The sequence below is a fragment of the Caloenas nicobarica genome, chromosome 2 (assembly GCF_036013445.1).
Source record: "Caloenas nicobarica isolate bCalNic1 chromosome 2, bCalNic1.hap1, whole genome shotgun sequence".
Taxonomy (NCBI): Eukaryota; Metazoa; Chordata; class Aves; order Columbiformes; family Columbidae; genus Caloenas; species Caloenas nicobarica.
The window spans coordinates 120,326,802-120,339,785 of NC_088246.1; the positions used below are offsets into that span (position 1 = coordinate 120,326,802).

The window sequence follows — 12,984 nt, forward strand, 5'->3', positions numbered from 1 at the left end:
TTGAAATAATCAAAGATTTTTTTCTATTGAGTTTAGCTTTTATATTAAAAAAACCTGGGAGTTTCCATAAGACTCAGACTGTAACCTGCACATTTATCCTAATCTTATTTATCCTAATCTTACATCATATCTTCTAACCCTATGATTAAAAAAGAAAAACAACAACAACAAAAGACATTTAACGTTTATACTGAGGGAACTTTTTTCAGATGCCGAGCAGAGAGTGACACAATTAAGGCAGAAATAGGGATGAAGCAAGTAATACTCTTGGAACTGCAAAGTTGTCTTGCAGCCATCTCCAAATACGATCTCATGTGAAGAATTAAAGTTAGTCTGCATATAAATAGTTTGTTCAGTGAAAGGGAAATTGTCTGTCATGCACACATGGAGACATACGTATATCCTAATAGTTTCATTGTATTGCCTCCCATTTGCCTTGTAAATAGTGATAAAAAATAGTTGAATTAAATCAAACTAAAGAAATCACAAATTTTACAAGAAAAGTATTATTCTGATGTCTGTGCAGTGAAGGTATGAGGACAACACCTTTGTCAGACTATACAGTTGTCTGACTTGTTATTTTCAGCTGGTCTCTGGAATGAAAAGAGACTGTATCCTTAAACTTCCCATTTTTAAAAAATGAAAATGCAGAAAGCCTTTTTCTTATCATGGATATTCTAGAAAATACTGACTGACAAGCACTCTGTGAAGAGCCTACTAATTTAAAAAGCACCTGCTCTGACTGAGAAATACCTTTGTTACAATAGGAGATATCCAAGACAACTTTCATTTTCCTCCAAGAGCTCAACTTGTCATTTGCTATGTAACTACAAGAGAATCATACATTGCATGTCCTATTACTTGGGGCAGAAGGATGAAAGAAGTATATGTAGCTCACACCTTTGACTACCCAAAAAACTCTGCATGTTGTGGTAGACCTTTAGTGATACTGCTTGCTAAAATATAAGTCAAATTGCTAAAATAACATGGACAGAGTGCAGGAGAGAATCCAGTCCACAGCTTTGCGGTCATATCTGACCACTACTCTCCTATCTACAAGTATAATAATGAATTCTCAAAGGCCCAGATTCCTAACTAGTACAAAACAACATAGTGCTAACGAAGTTACATCTATTTTCTAAATGATCTGGCTAACTATACATTACACGTACATAAAAAGGTTCACACACATCTACAGACATGTATTCTGAGACTCGGTCCTTTTCCTGCTTTCCCATATTCATCCTCACTCCCAGGTGCTCACACTTTTTCTTGATCATCAAAAACTTCTTATTTCAATTAGAAGAAAAATGCTTATTCATAAATTTTGCAACATGACAGCATGCAAAAGAATCAATTCTAAACAACTCAACAATGAAGCAAATGGCAGCTGTTGTAAAAACCACTTTTGTCCAAATAAGGGTGAAGGCAATTTTTTTGTACTATCACTCTTATTTGCCTTTCCAAAGAAAGATTTTACCTTTTCATCTTCCTTAGCAAAAACAAAGGGGCAGGTCCTCTCATATATTAATGTACGTAAACTACTATTTCCTCTTAGATCTACCCTTGAATAATTTTCATTGGTCTTTTTGATTTCAGACAGGACAGCGGCGAGACTAATCCACGTCCACTTTCCAAAGAGTACCGCAGCCCAACACTGCTCCAGGCTGTTCTATGATGAGGCTTTATAAAACGCACCCCCCACACACACACTTGTTCGGAAGAAGCGGACACTAACAATGGTTAAGCTCTTAAAGTGAAACTTCCATTTCTGTGACCCATGACAAGCAGAGCCACGGAGCTGGGGTAGCCCACAAAACAGCCATCCCAGCCTCTGTTCACTGCCCAGAACAGTAACAGCCGGATTAATTTTTCCAGATTTTTCTATTTATTTAACCATTACTCTTTTCCCCAACCAAGACACAACTTTGTAAAGCAAAGGACACAACAAAAGAAGTAATCCTGTTCACCATGTGTAATGAACGCATGTAAAACGGGCTGAATTTTAGCTCTGCTTAATTCGTTTCATGGCTCCCTTCTTGATACTAGTCCAGAACCTCCACTTCAGTGCAAGTGCTTCACCCTAAATGTTGCTAGATTTGTAATAAAGATCTTGAAGGATTGTCACAGAAAAGCATCCCAAGATACCACTCAGAAGTACAGGAGATCTTAAGGTTTCAGATAATGTCTCTTCTACCTCTGAATGAAGCAAGTAATAGTTCAATTCAATTACTGTTTCTACAATTTTTTATCAATTGCAATGAAAAAAGTCCTCAAAACACAAGACTGGAGTTACCCTTTTTCAGTACTCAGACTAAGCAGAGATGATTTGGAGAGCAACACAAAAGTTCTGCATTGCCTCTGTGCCCACTGCTCAACCTGGACTGTGGAAAGATCAGTCAAATTCAGCCCAGTGTAGTTCACCAGCATTTCACTGTTTGGCAGTAGTAAACTTACACAATTTCAATATACAGATCTATAAAATTTATGGGAGGGAATAAATTATTTTTAATATCAGCCAGAATAATAAAACAAAAAAAGTGGAAGCAACAGAACTCTTCATTCAGGTAACAAGTACCAAATATGGAATTTCTTGGCACTTAAGCTACTGGCCAACTAACAGAGAATGATCTCAAGATTGTGAAAATGCACTGTAGTTAAAGAGAGCACATGAGTACCATCTAAAACAGTCAGACAGGCAAAGCATTATAGTCCAAGCTACCACGACCTAGTAAACACATTTATATTCCTCACAGAGAAGTCTCAGAAACGGACAATGATTGTGTTGTCTCAGTTTTAAAAACTATGGGAAGTCACTAGTTTCCTGACAGACAAGATCACATTGAGTTTCCCATTATGAAAGAAATTATTGCCATGAAAAACAACTTACTTTGAAAATACGGAATTGATGCCAGTGAGACCAGTTTTCATTAACTTATTTTTAAAACTGAATTTTTGCAGGCAGAAATTTTCATCCTTGAGTTAGGAAATACAAAGATCAAGTGAGTGGAATTTAAGGTCTACAGGCAGAAGGATGGCTTCTTCCTGCTTCAGACTTATCAAACTTAATTTCACTAGATCAGGGCTATCTTGAGCACTGCAGCTATCAGAAATACATCTAGAAAGTCATTCATAAGATGCAGTATTTGAGTGTGCGTAAACACACACACAGTTGAAGAGGTTTCTTCTGAAGAGATAACAAATCTGTGCACAGGCTTATAAGTATATAAAGCCAACCTCTTATGTTTAATACTTGTGAAAGAAACAGCTAATAGGCATGAGCATAGTCAATATCTGTTCAAAAGAAAAATCGAGCTATTAGAAATTTACATAGTTTTGACTTTTAAGCTGTTTCTTTTTGCTGAGAAATAATTGAGAAGGTTTTTCATCAAACCACTGTTAAATGAACACTGTAGGCAAAACCATATTTAGTTTGGAAATTCAAATTCTTTTACCAAAGTACAGATCTCCATTAGGGTCGTACATGCAGCATGCTCAGAACGTCCTGCTGTGCCAAGGAGAGGGGGAACAAAGGAGAAGAGAAGGAAGGAGCACAAACAAGACAAGAAAAGGAATTCAGGAAGCTGATGAAGTTTTGTCTTATCTTCAGGATAGGGCACAACACTCCTAATGTTCTTGATACACTCACAATTTATGGGTAATATTCTGTGGTGGGGATGCAAATCACACCTCGGTTTGAGGCAGATCACCTCTCTGGAGAGTAAAAGGTAGATCTTCACTGGGCTGTATACAGGAATAAGGCAGCTTTAATGCAAAGCATCCCTTCAGCTCTAAAGGGAAGTGCAGAACAAGTGCCCTTACCAGATTATTTTAACAATCCACCTCCCAGGACTGCCTAATTCTTGTCCTCCATTAGATCTCTTGATATAACTTATGAAGTAGTAATTTTCATTATCCAAATCTTATTTCCCCTTTCCTCCTCCCAAATTTCAATTGAAGGGTCCTCAAAGCCTGAGTCCACCCATTGGTATAATGCCCAATCGCGGAAATTTATATTTAAAAAGGAAAAGTAGAGCCATGTTAACAAGAAAACAAGGTTACATTTTTGTTTTTAAGAGCTATGGAACAGTAAAAACAACATACTGAACCAAACTTTTCCAACCTTTCTCTATTTAAGAAAAAAAAATTAAAATATTTCATTTAGGATATATGTACAAAAAGTAAAGGAAATTTAAAAGTAAATAAAAGGAAAAAAAAATAGGAAGATGAGAAGGATAGAGCCCTTTTACCTATAAGGCACTCTCCCTGGATGTGAGGGTAGAGATCCACTTCCCATCTCAGCATAAGAACCAAGCACAGTAGTGTGTGTTCAATACACACACTCAGAAATATTCTGGAATGCTTTGCTCTCAGTCTACTTTGTTAACGTCACACACTGAGAATAAATAATTACATTTCAATGGAACTGGGGCTAGAACCAAGATTTTCTACTTCTATAATGACTTAACTATTCTACCCTGCAGGGTAAATTTCTCACTGTAAGTTTTATGAAGCTACCTTACACATATTCCCTTTTTTTTTTTCCAGCCAAAACAATTCAGCAAATCTATCCTGAATTCACAGTTTTGCAAGCACCAAAGCCACATCAACTCAGCAAGTTTACTGCTTGCCAAATCAAATGGCTGGTGCTATTTGCAACTGTCTCCAGAGTGTTCTCAGAACTCACTGCCAAAAAGAGGAAGGAGCTGAAGGAAGGAGAACCCAGCACCTGTTCTTTGTAGGCAACTTTCGCTAATTTAACATCACAATTGTAATTAAGATGATCAGTCTGCAGCCATTCTGCCTACAGATTGTGAATTCTACAAGTAAAAGACATACCTCTCCCCTCAACTGTACCTGCTACCAAATCCTTCTGTGACAGTAACACCACAAATAAAAGAAGGAAAAATCCTTTCAATAAGCTGGTTTACTTCTGTCTATAGTTTCGGAATTGTTTTTCTTTCAACAGCTCTCTGGCTGTTTTTTTAATTGTTACTGAAAAATCAGAGAACAAATGAGAGAGCATAAAATCTGCACAATCTGTATGAGCACCACTTCTAAGCTAAGCCATACTTTACCAGTATTTTGACAACCCATGTAATCTGTAAATGTTAAGACAAATGTACCACAATTATGACAATACTATAAAAAATATGACAGCAAAAAGAAATAGCAATATCCACTCTCAGCTCCTAAAAGCTATCAATGATTTAAGGACAGTAGTAGGAATCTTTATTCAGTCAGGGCAGTACCTGAAAGAACTCAATGGACTACGTATAAAAGAAAAAACTTCTTTTAAAAGATGTTCTTTTCCACAAAAAAATAAAGTTCATCTACCATGACTGAGGCATATTTTGGAACCAGTGAGATATCTGACTTTATGAAAATCATGAAGAGAAATAAAGCATAATCATATTTACAATAAGAATATTAGACATTCACTGTATCCATGAAGCAACAAAACTTATCAAAGCCCGGAACAATCTGTCAGTTTGATTTTAAAAAATCGAAAGAAAACATGCAATTCTCAGCAAATTAAAGATAATGAAACCCTAACATGCAGCAGAACAAGTGAATAATCACATAGGAAAAATTAAAAGAAATATTGATATAAGCTTTAAAAACTCAGTAATAAACTAATTGACAGCATTTTGGTTTATATCACAATAACTTTTCTGTTTCAGGCAAATAGGTATTTTCAGAAACACACTATTTCACCTTACATTTACAAATGCATACACATTTTGAAAGAGAATATCTGCACAGATAAACACACTGACTCATGGATACATGCATCATTTCTGTCATTTATGGAAATTATATATACTGGATGTTCCGTCCCTTTAAACTGTAGTGTGCAGAGTACACAATCTGCCCTCAAAATCTACAACCGTTAAAAAGCAAATATATAGCTTTATCCAGCTGGACATTATAAATATACTAGGTGCTCTCATACAGCTTATGGAAATAGAGATAAAGACATACTCGTGTGTTCATTTAAAGACCTATGGCTTTTGTATTTTAATTATTCTTGCTAGCAAGAAACGTATAAGGAATCACACCACCCTTCTGCATGGCATCCTATTTAAATCAGTCCAGTGCATTTATAAATATGGATGTGGTAGACCCCCAAAAAACACAGTACCTGCTGTCTATCCAACCGCATCCTTTTTGCAGCATTTCGGCTTTCACTTTCACAGGCGGAAGCCAGGATACTCTCTGCAACTGCTGAAGTAAGGTGTGAGGGAATAGGTCGTGACTATGAGAGAAAAAAGAAACACAGAAATTATTTCTAGCATAATCCACGGTATCCTTTTTCAAAGCACACAATACTGTCACTTAGGCAGGAAAGTCCGCTCATTGAAATGTAGTTTATACCAACAAAACAGGGAAATGGAACTTGTAAAGATGAAAAATGAAACTAGTTAGATGTTAAAGCTGCAGCTGATCTACAGATTCACGAGCCCTCTCCCCCCACAGCTCTATTGTCCAGAGTGTTTAGTCAGGCTCATTAAGCTGTACTTTGAACAGACAGTGGCATATTCTCTGCGTTCCAGCAGCACCCTGGCCATCTGATTCTTGTTAAGAAAACTGAAAGGCTTTTTATCCTGTACAGCATGTGACAGAGATGAGTAGTGGTTTTTTATAGTCATAAAAAAAAAAAATAAAAAAACCAAAAATCAAGCCAAAACAAAACATAAAACCCCAAGTGATAGGGTTGAAACATCACTCAAAACATAACAGATTGTCAGAACATTTCAGAGCAGTCGCAATCTGTAGTATATGAATATTTGGATTCCTTGCTGCAACATGACTGATGTGATTAAAAAGACTTAAAAAAAAAAAAATCTGTTTTTCTTTTGATAATGCCAGCCTTCCAAAAATGCAGATATTTTGTGGTTCAACTAGATATGGTTCATTTTTTCCAATTCAAAACCTCTCGTTATTAATTTCATAGCACTTACATGTTTTAGGTTAAAGGTGCAATGAATACCAAAAAAACAAAGGAACGCTAAAATCCATTGCTGGTCATGAACTCTAATATGGTCTTCCATACCAGTTCATTAAGAAGAATATTGACACACCTCTTTTCCTAATTACATGCAAAACATTCTTTCTAAAAAATGAAGCTCACAATAAAACTAATATTTTTCATTAGTATGCAAAGATATATCTGAACTACCAAGAAAATAAATGTGAATAATAACCCAGACACTGATACATGCATAAGCCCATTCCAGAGACTGCAATTTATTGAACTGGTTCTGGAGTTCCATAAGTTTTCAAAGCTTCATTGAACTCAAAAGTACTATGTAAATTTGTACCTACTGAGAAACTGGCTGTATGTCTGGGGGGTTTTAAGTGTCTGTTTGTTGGTTGGTTTTTGTTTGTTTGTTTTTCTTGTGGCTCAGGTTATGTTTTGGTCTTGGTTGGTATTGGGGTTTTTTGTTGTTCTTTTGTTTTGTTTTGGTTTTACTTTTTTTTAAGTTATACCTTCTTCTAAAATCATAAATATGGACTTTTTATGACATGTCACTGAGTTTTGGAAGCAAGTTTTGAAGTATTCCCATTCAGTTCTTAGACAAGCTTAGAACAGATTCATCATCTTGGTTGAACTGATTTTATGGTTTTTGCAACACTCCAGAAACTGAGGAGCCAACTGTTACTAATATTCCATTTTCACTTTTAAAAATTAAAGTCCATTTATTGACTTTGTATGTGCTCTGCAGAATGCTGATATTTTATCTGACACTGTACATTCTCTAATGCATGGGACCATAGACTGTTTGGGACCAGAAGCTGAAATAGCTTTTAGAAATAAACAGGGATTTATGGGTCTCCCTCACTCATGCAATAGGCTTATTTCTCCCCACTCATCCAAGAGCAAGCTCCCTGGCACCAGTGTAACAGCTGAATAAGAAAGACAATCAGAGGCTGCAATACTACAATAAGATATACTTGGATTGATTTGACAGAACAAACTGTTGAACTTCTTTCTAGTTTGTACAACAATGCATTCCCATGCGCTTTTGAGAATAGATCAGTCTGAGAGATGAGTGACACTGATGTTAACCCCTGGTGTCATTACAGAAGTTAAACAGTATGGTACAAGCAAACACCTTCCTCAGAGCTGCAGAGGAGGGAGCAAGTCTTTGCAGAAGGTTTTCACTGACAAAGCATTATATTTATTATTTTGCCTCCCTAGAATGATGTTACTCTGAACACGCTGTTGCATCACTTAGCCAGGCTATATCCCTCCCTGTATTTGGTGGCCAAGTATCACTGTACATGCCACTGTTTTATCGATGGTCAAGGTACATTGACCACGTTGGCTGGATGAAAGTCTCAGTGTGGTTCACTAACAGTGGCCACACAGTGACATTCTTGAAAATGGTGAGTAAACACCTGAATAATTCCTCCAGCTCGGGTCTTTAATTAGAGCTATAAGCATATCTATACATTGATGGATTTTTAGAAGGTGACATATGAGCCAAAAAAAGTAATGTCCTAAACAAAAGGTAAAATGAACCCATGTTCCTCCAGCTTCTTTGTTTATGGGAGATAATAGGTTTATTGAAGTGTTTTATAAAAGAAAAAAACCAGTTACCATAAAAAATCAAGCAGTCACATGGTTTTATCTAAAAAGGGGTGCAGTGGTTACGTGCTTACTGTTGAAATATTGAACTCGGAATTAGAACTTGAGAAAATGAGGAAAGCTCCAGGTAATGGAGCATCTTCCCCTTGAAATATGTGTTAACCCATACTTTCTCTCACTCATCACTGCAGCTGGCTGTTGATATATTCATGTCAAAAACCATCTAGAGGGAACCTTAGGGAGAATATAATGAATGAATGGTTGAGTCACTCAGGGACTAAAACATTATAACAAAGCACAGGAAAAAATCATCTGATTAAGGTTCAGGTTCTATCAGCTTAACTCAGGGAGAGCACTAGTTTGGCACTGACAAACACAGTCTTCTGTCACTAGCAGCAGAGCTGTTAAAAAGGAGATTTTCTGTTCCATGAGATGCCATATCTGTGAAGTGTCAAAATGATCAATTTTGAAAAGCCTTGCCTAAGAGGAAAAAATACTTTGAAACAACCACTTCTTAAAAGAAATTTTAAAATAAACTGAATTACTAGCCCCATCCTCTAAGCTCAGAGGCCCCTTCTGGCTTAGCTTAACTTCTTCATCTTCTATACTTCTGATTATTCATTATCTCTAACATGACTACCAGCTATAAAACCACATCTGTAAGAAGCTCAAGCATCCCAGTCGTTATGGGGTTCTGAACATTTCCCAACTCCCTATCCAAGGGTAAGACACAAAGGCCTTGGGCATGGCAAAAACAACATCACTCAGTTCTGCAGAAGGGAGCCTGCAGATCTCAGCCAAACCAACATTTTCTGGGTTCCCGGGATCACTTCTACAGAGCTGAGAGCTGAGTGCTGGTTCCTCCATGTTTGGGAATACAGCAGGAAATATGGGACCCAAGGAGCCCTTATTTCCAAGGGCTCCCAGGCTCCCCCCACAATCCTTGGATCCACAACCTGCCCACTGAACTAGCAGGAAACCAGGTTTCATTTTACTGGAGTTTGTCAAAACAGAAAACCTTTGACAAACTAACATTTCTTAAAGGAAGAAAGAAAAAGGCATTATAAAAAAAAATCCTGACCAGCTTTAACTTGTAGAATGCAGCTGGTGTTGTTTGATACATAATGTTCACAGCCCCAGACTGGTATTTTTTCACTTCACAGTGATGTAAGGCAGGAAATAACTACACTGGAACTACCCATGTGTAAAACAACAGAAGCAAGCCTCTAAACTTCAGTCTACTAAAACAAGAGATTCACATGGCAAAATTAGAAGGCAGGATAACATTTTTGTCATTTTGAAACAAAGACATAGAAAAGAGGCATGTGAAAATTTTACAGGAACTTTCAGGTGAAGAGATGAATAAAACTTAGAGAGAATCTGGTAAACAGCTTAAGACAGACCTTCTGAGAAGACTATATGCCTCGTGCATCACACAGCAGCAGTATATAGAATTCCTTCTATTTACTTGGAAACACAATACTGCTTGTGACTGCACTAAAACAGCAGCCACATTTTGAACACACATTGTTCTCAGGTTTTGTACATCTCTTCAGCTGACACACAACTAAATTTCAGCCTCTAACATGATGTAGGCGAAGAGCATTTTAACAAAAGATGTAAGGGAAATTTGCTCCGTTTCATGTACACTTGGAAGTCTCTGGTTTTAACATCTTTTGAAGAAACTGACATTCAGGAAGAGGTTGAAATTCCCTCAGTAGCCCAAAGCAGATGAACAACCATCTCCAGTCCTCTCATATTTGAAACTGCGTTTCAAGGCAATTTGAACCTGATTCTTCAGACCACCACAGAGCCTGTAGATGATGATGATGACAAAGCAACAACCACACTTAACCACCATAATGGACTGGAACATTTGCATGGTTTTAAAAGAAATCATTTTTGTGCAAATTATTGACAGATACACTTTTGCAGAATTCTTAATGAAAAATCGAATTAGGCGATACATCTTTGTAGTCAAATAACTGTTTGTCTGCTTTAAAGAATATTAAAGCCAATGAAGATCATTCCGTGGCTTGGCTGATCTCTAGATCTGGCTCTCAACAATCAAAGCATCTTACTAGCCTTTCTGGAGTTACGGAGCAGGCCTGCAAGGTAGCTGATGTTTTAGTAGTTGAAATCAGAAATCCTTTGTCCAGATTTTCTAGAAATTAGCTCTAGTAGTATAAACCCTGATTCCTTAACATAAAAGAGACTAGCACTTTCAATATGCTGTCAAATACCCATTTGCAGTACACCAACTGTATACAGTATCATCAGGTCTTCTGCTTAAAGCAAGGTACCTTTGCAGTATCTTCATGGGAAACATAAAATACCCTTTTTGGCATATTCACACAATTTCTGTATTTCTATATGGATTCTAAAAAACCTGTGATGTTCTAATTTCAAATGTATATTTTTGGTATAAACCTACCAATTATTGATATAATAGATTAATTATATTTCAGTCTAAACCACTAGGAGCAGTATATTCACCAAAAAGAAGTTAGTAATCTGCTGTATGTCCTGTACTCCTATGGTTCGAGATCTGTTGTCTCTAAGGTCATTATCTTGGCATTTTTGTGAAATCCAGTATTTATTTAAAATAAAAGTCAAAGTTGTCATACAGAAGCTTGGTCTAGATACTCTTACATGTTAGCTATCTGTTATGTCAGACAATGTACACACAGGCACACTTGCTAAAATGCCCAACTTTATAACCCGACACTTGTGCACAGATACTACCTTCTAGTTTAGGCCAATTAGCAGTGAAAAGGAGATCTTTCAGTATAAAACAGTTGCAAGCACATAAACATACAAGTTACTTCATTTTGTTCATAGAGACCCTAATATAAATGGATGAACTCTAAGATAAACGTGGGAATGAGAAAATATTTTAACTATTTCTCACACTTGAAAAAAATAGTTCCAAATTTTCCAAGGAAATTTGGAATCTGAAGGTGGAGATGAATGCCTAAGATGCCTCACTGACAGTAACTGAGTTTTTCCAGAGGTACAACTAAGCACTTCTTTGCATGTTGGGCTCCTAACAACATGATACTCCCCTAGTGCTCTCCTGCATGTCAGCGTTTCCCTCAGCTATCGTAAGACCAGTTCATTTCCAAAATGAAATACTGCAAATACGCCACAACACTTTCATAATAACTTAGTGAGATCTAACAATGTGTTAAAATCCCCAACGTATTTATAACTGTACGCAATACCTAAATGGCATTTTTTCATAAAAAACATTCAAAATACTTTACAAGACAGGGTACAGATTATCTTCAAGTGAGGGTGTTTTAATCAGTGTAACGCAGAGAAATGTATGACAGAGAACTGTCCTACACGGCACAGTTACAAAGCATTCAGAAACCTTTCCACAGAGTATTTTTAAACTTAAAGACTGAAGTACAGTACTGCACTCTATTGGATGAACTTTTATAATTGTTAGTTAGAACCGAATGGTGAAATATGAACAACCTGACTGGCATTTTAATGCTTGTAGCCCTGTGTTTCAGGCAGTTTTAATATATTTTGCTCAGTCTTGCGGTCTTGTAATAAACACTCAATTGTAACACCTCCTAAAGAATTCAAAGAAGTAACTAGAAATATTTTCTTAAATGGAAGAAGAAGTTTTTTAAGATGTTCAGTGATGTTCACACCAGTTCTTTAAGTTTTCAGCTTTAAAGTACATTTAATTGAAACATTGAGTGTTGCACCTTGATTATGACAGCACCTAAATAGATCCATATGTATCTTCACATGTCCATATTCCTGTCTAAATGTTAAGCAAGTGACACATTCCAATCAAGCACTGTTCTGCTGCTGCTGCCACTGCTATGTCTACAGACAGGGCTTAATCTGAGAGCAGTTTCTGTGGGGCTAGTGGAAATTTTAAATGACGTATGTGAACAACAGAAAAAAGATCCATCTGACTTCATACACCTAAACCTCAAGTATTTTGTCTAAACTAGTCACCTAGGCTTCCTTTTTGTTTCATTCAGATAGGTATCTCCAGAAGTTGACCCAGGAGACAGCTGGGGATGAATCTCTCTGGGCTGGTTCATCTAAGCACTTCACTGATTGCTCAGGGAGCCCAAGTCAACTAATTTCTCTAGCAAACTTAGGTAAGATTACCTCTATCATGGATTTATCTGGTGTTTCAGAGTGAAAGAGAACCCCAGGAATTGTCATGCTGAACTAATTCCTTCTGAGTTAGGCAGGGATTGGATTGGACACTCCAACAGCAAACAATTCACTAGCAAAACTCCAGAGGACTAGGAAAAAACTGAGTCTGATTTAACATCATTTTCTGTTTCTTCTAAACAAATACACTGAACTGGCTCCTCTACTCTTAAGCTACCAGCACAAATCAGCTAATCAAG

The 12,984-nt window shown here is 36.9% G+C and overlaps 1 protein-coding gene across 6 annotated transcripts in view; it reads right to left on the reverse strand.

Moving 5' to 3' along the window:
• NOL4 (nucleolar protein 4) overlaps positions 1 to 12,984 on the reverse strand; it is a 191,835-nt gene that overhangs the window by 26,279 nt on the left and 152,572 nt on the right. For 5 of the 6 annotated variants that reach the window (XM_065628609.1, XM_065628607.1, XM_065628605.1 and 2 more), the window contains one exon: positions 6,146 to 6,259. The exons of the other annotated variant lie outside the window; for it this stretch is intronic. In XM_065628609.1, the coding sequence (XP_065484681.1) occupies positions 6,146 to 6,259 (114 nt within the window). The remainder of the gene's footprint in view (positions 1 to 6,145; positions 6,260 to 12,984) is intronic. 6 annotated transcript variants of the gene reach the window in all.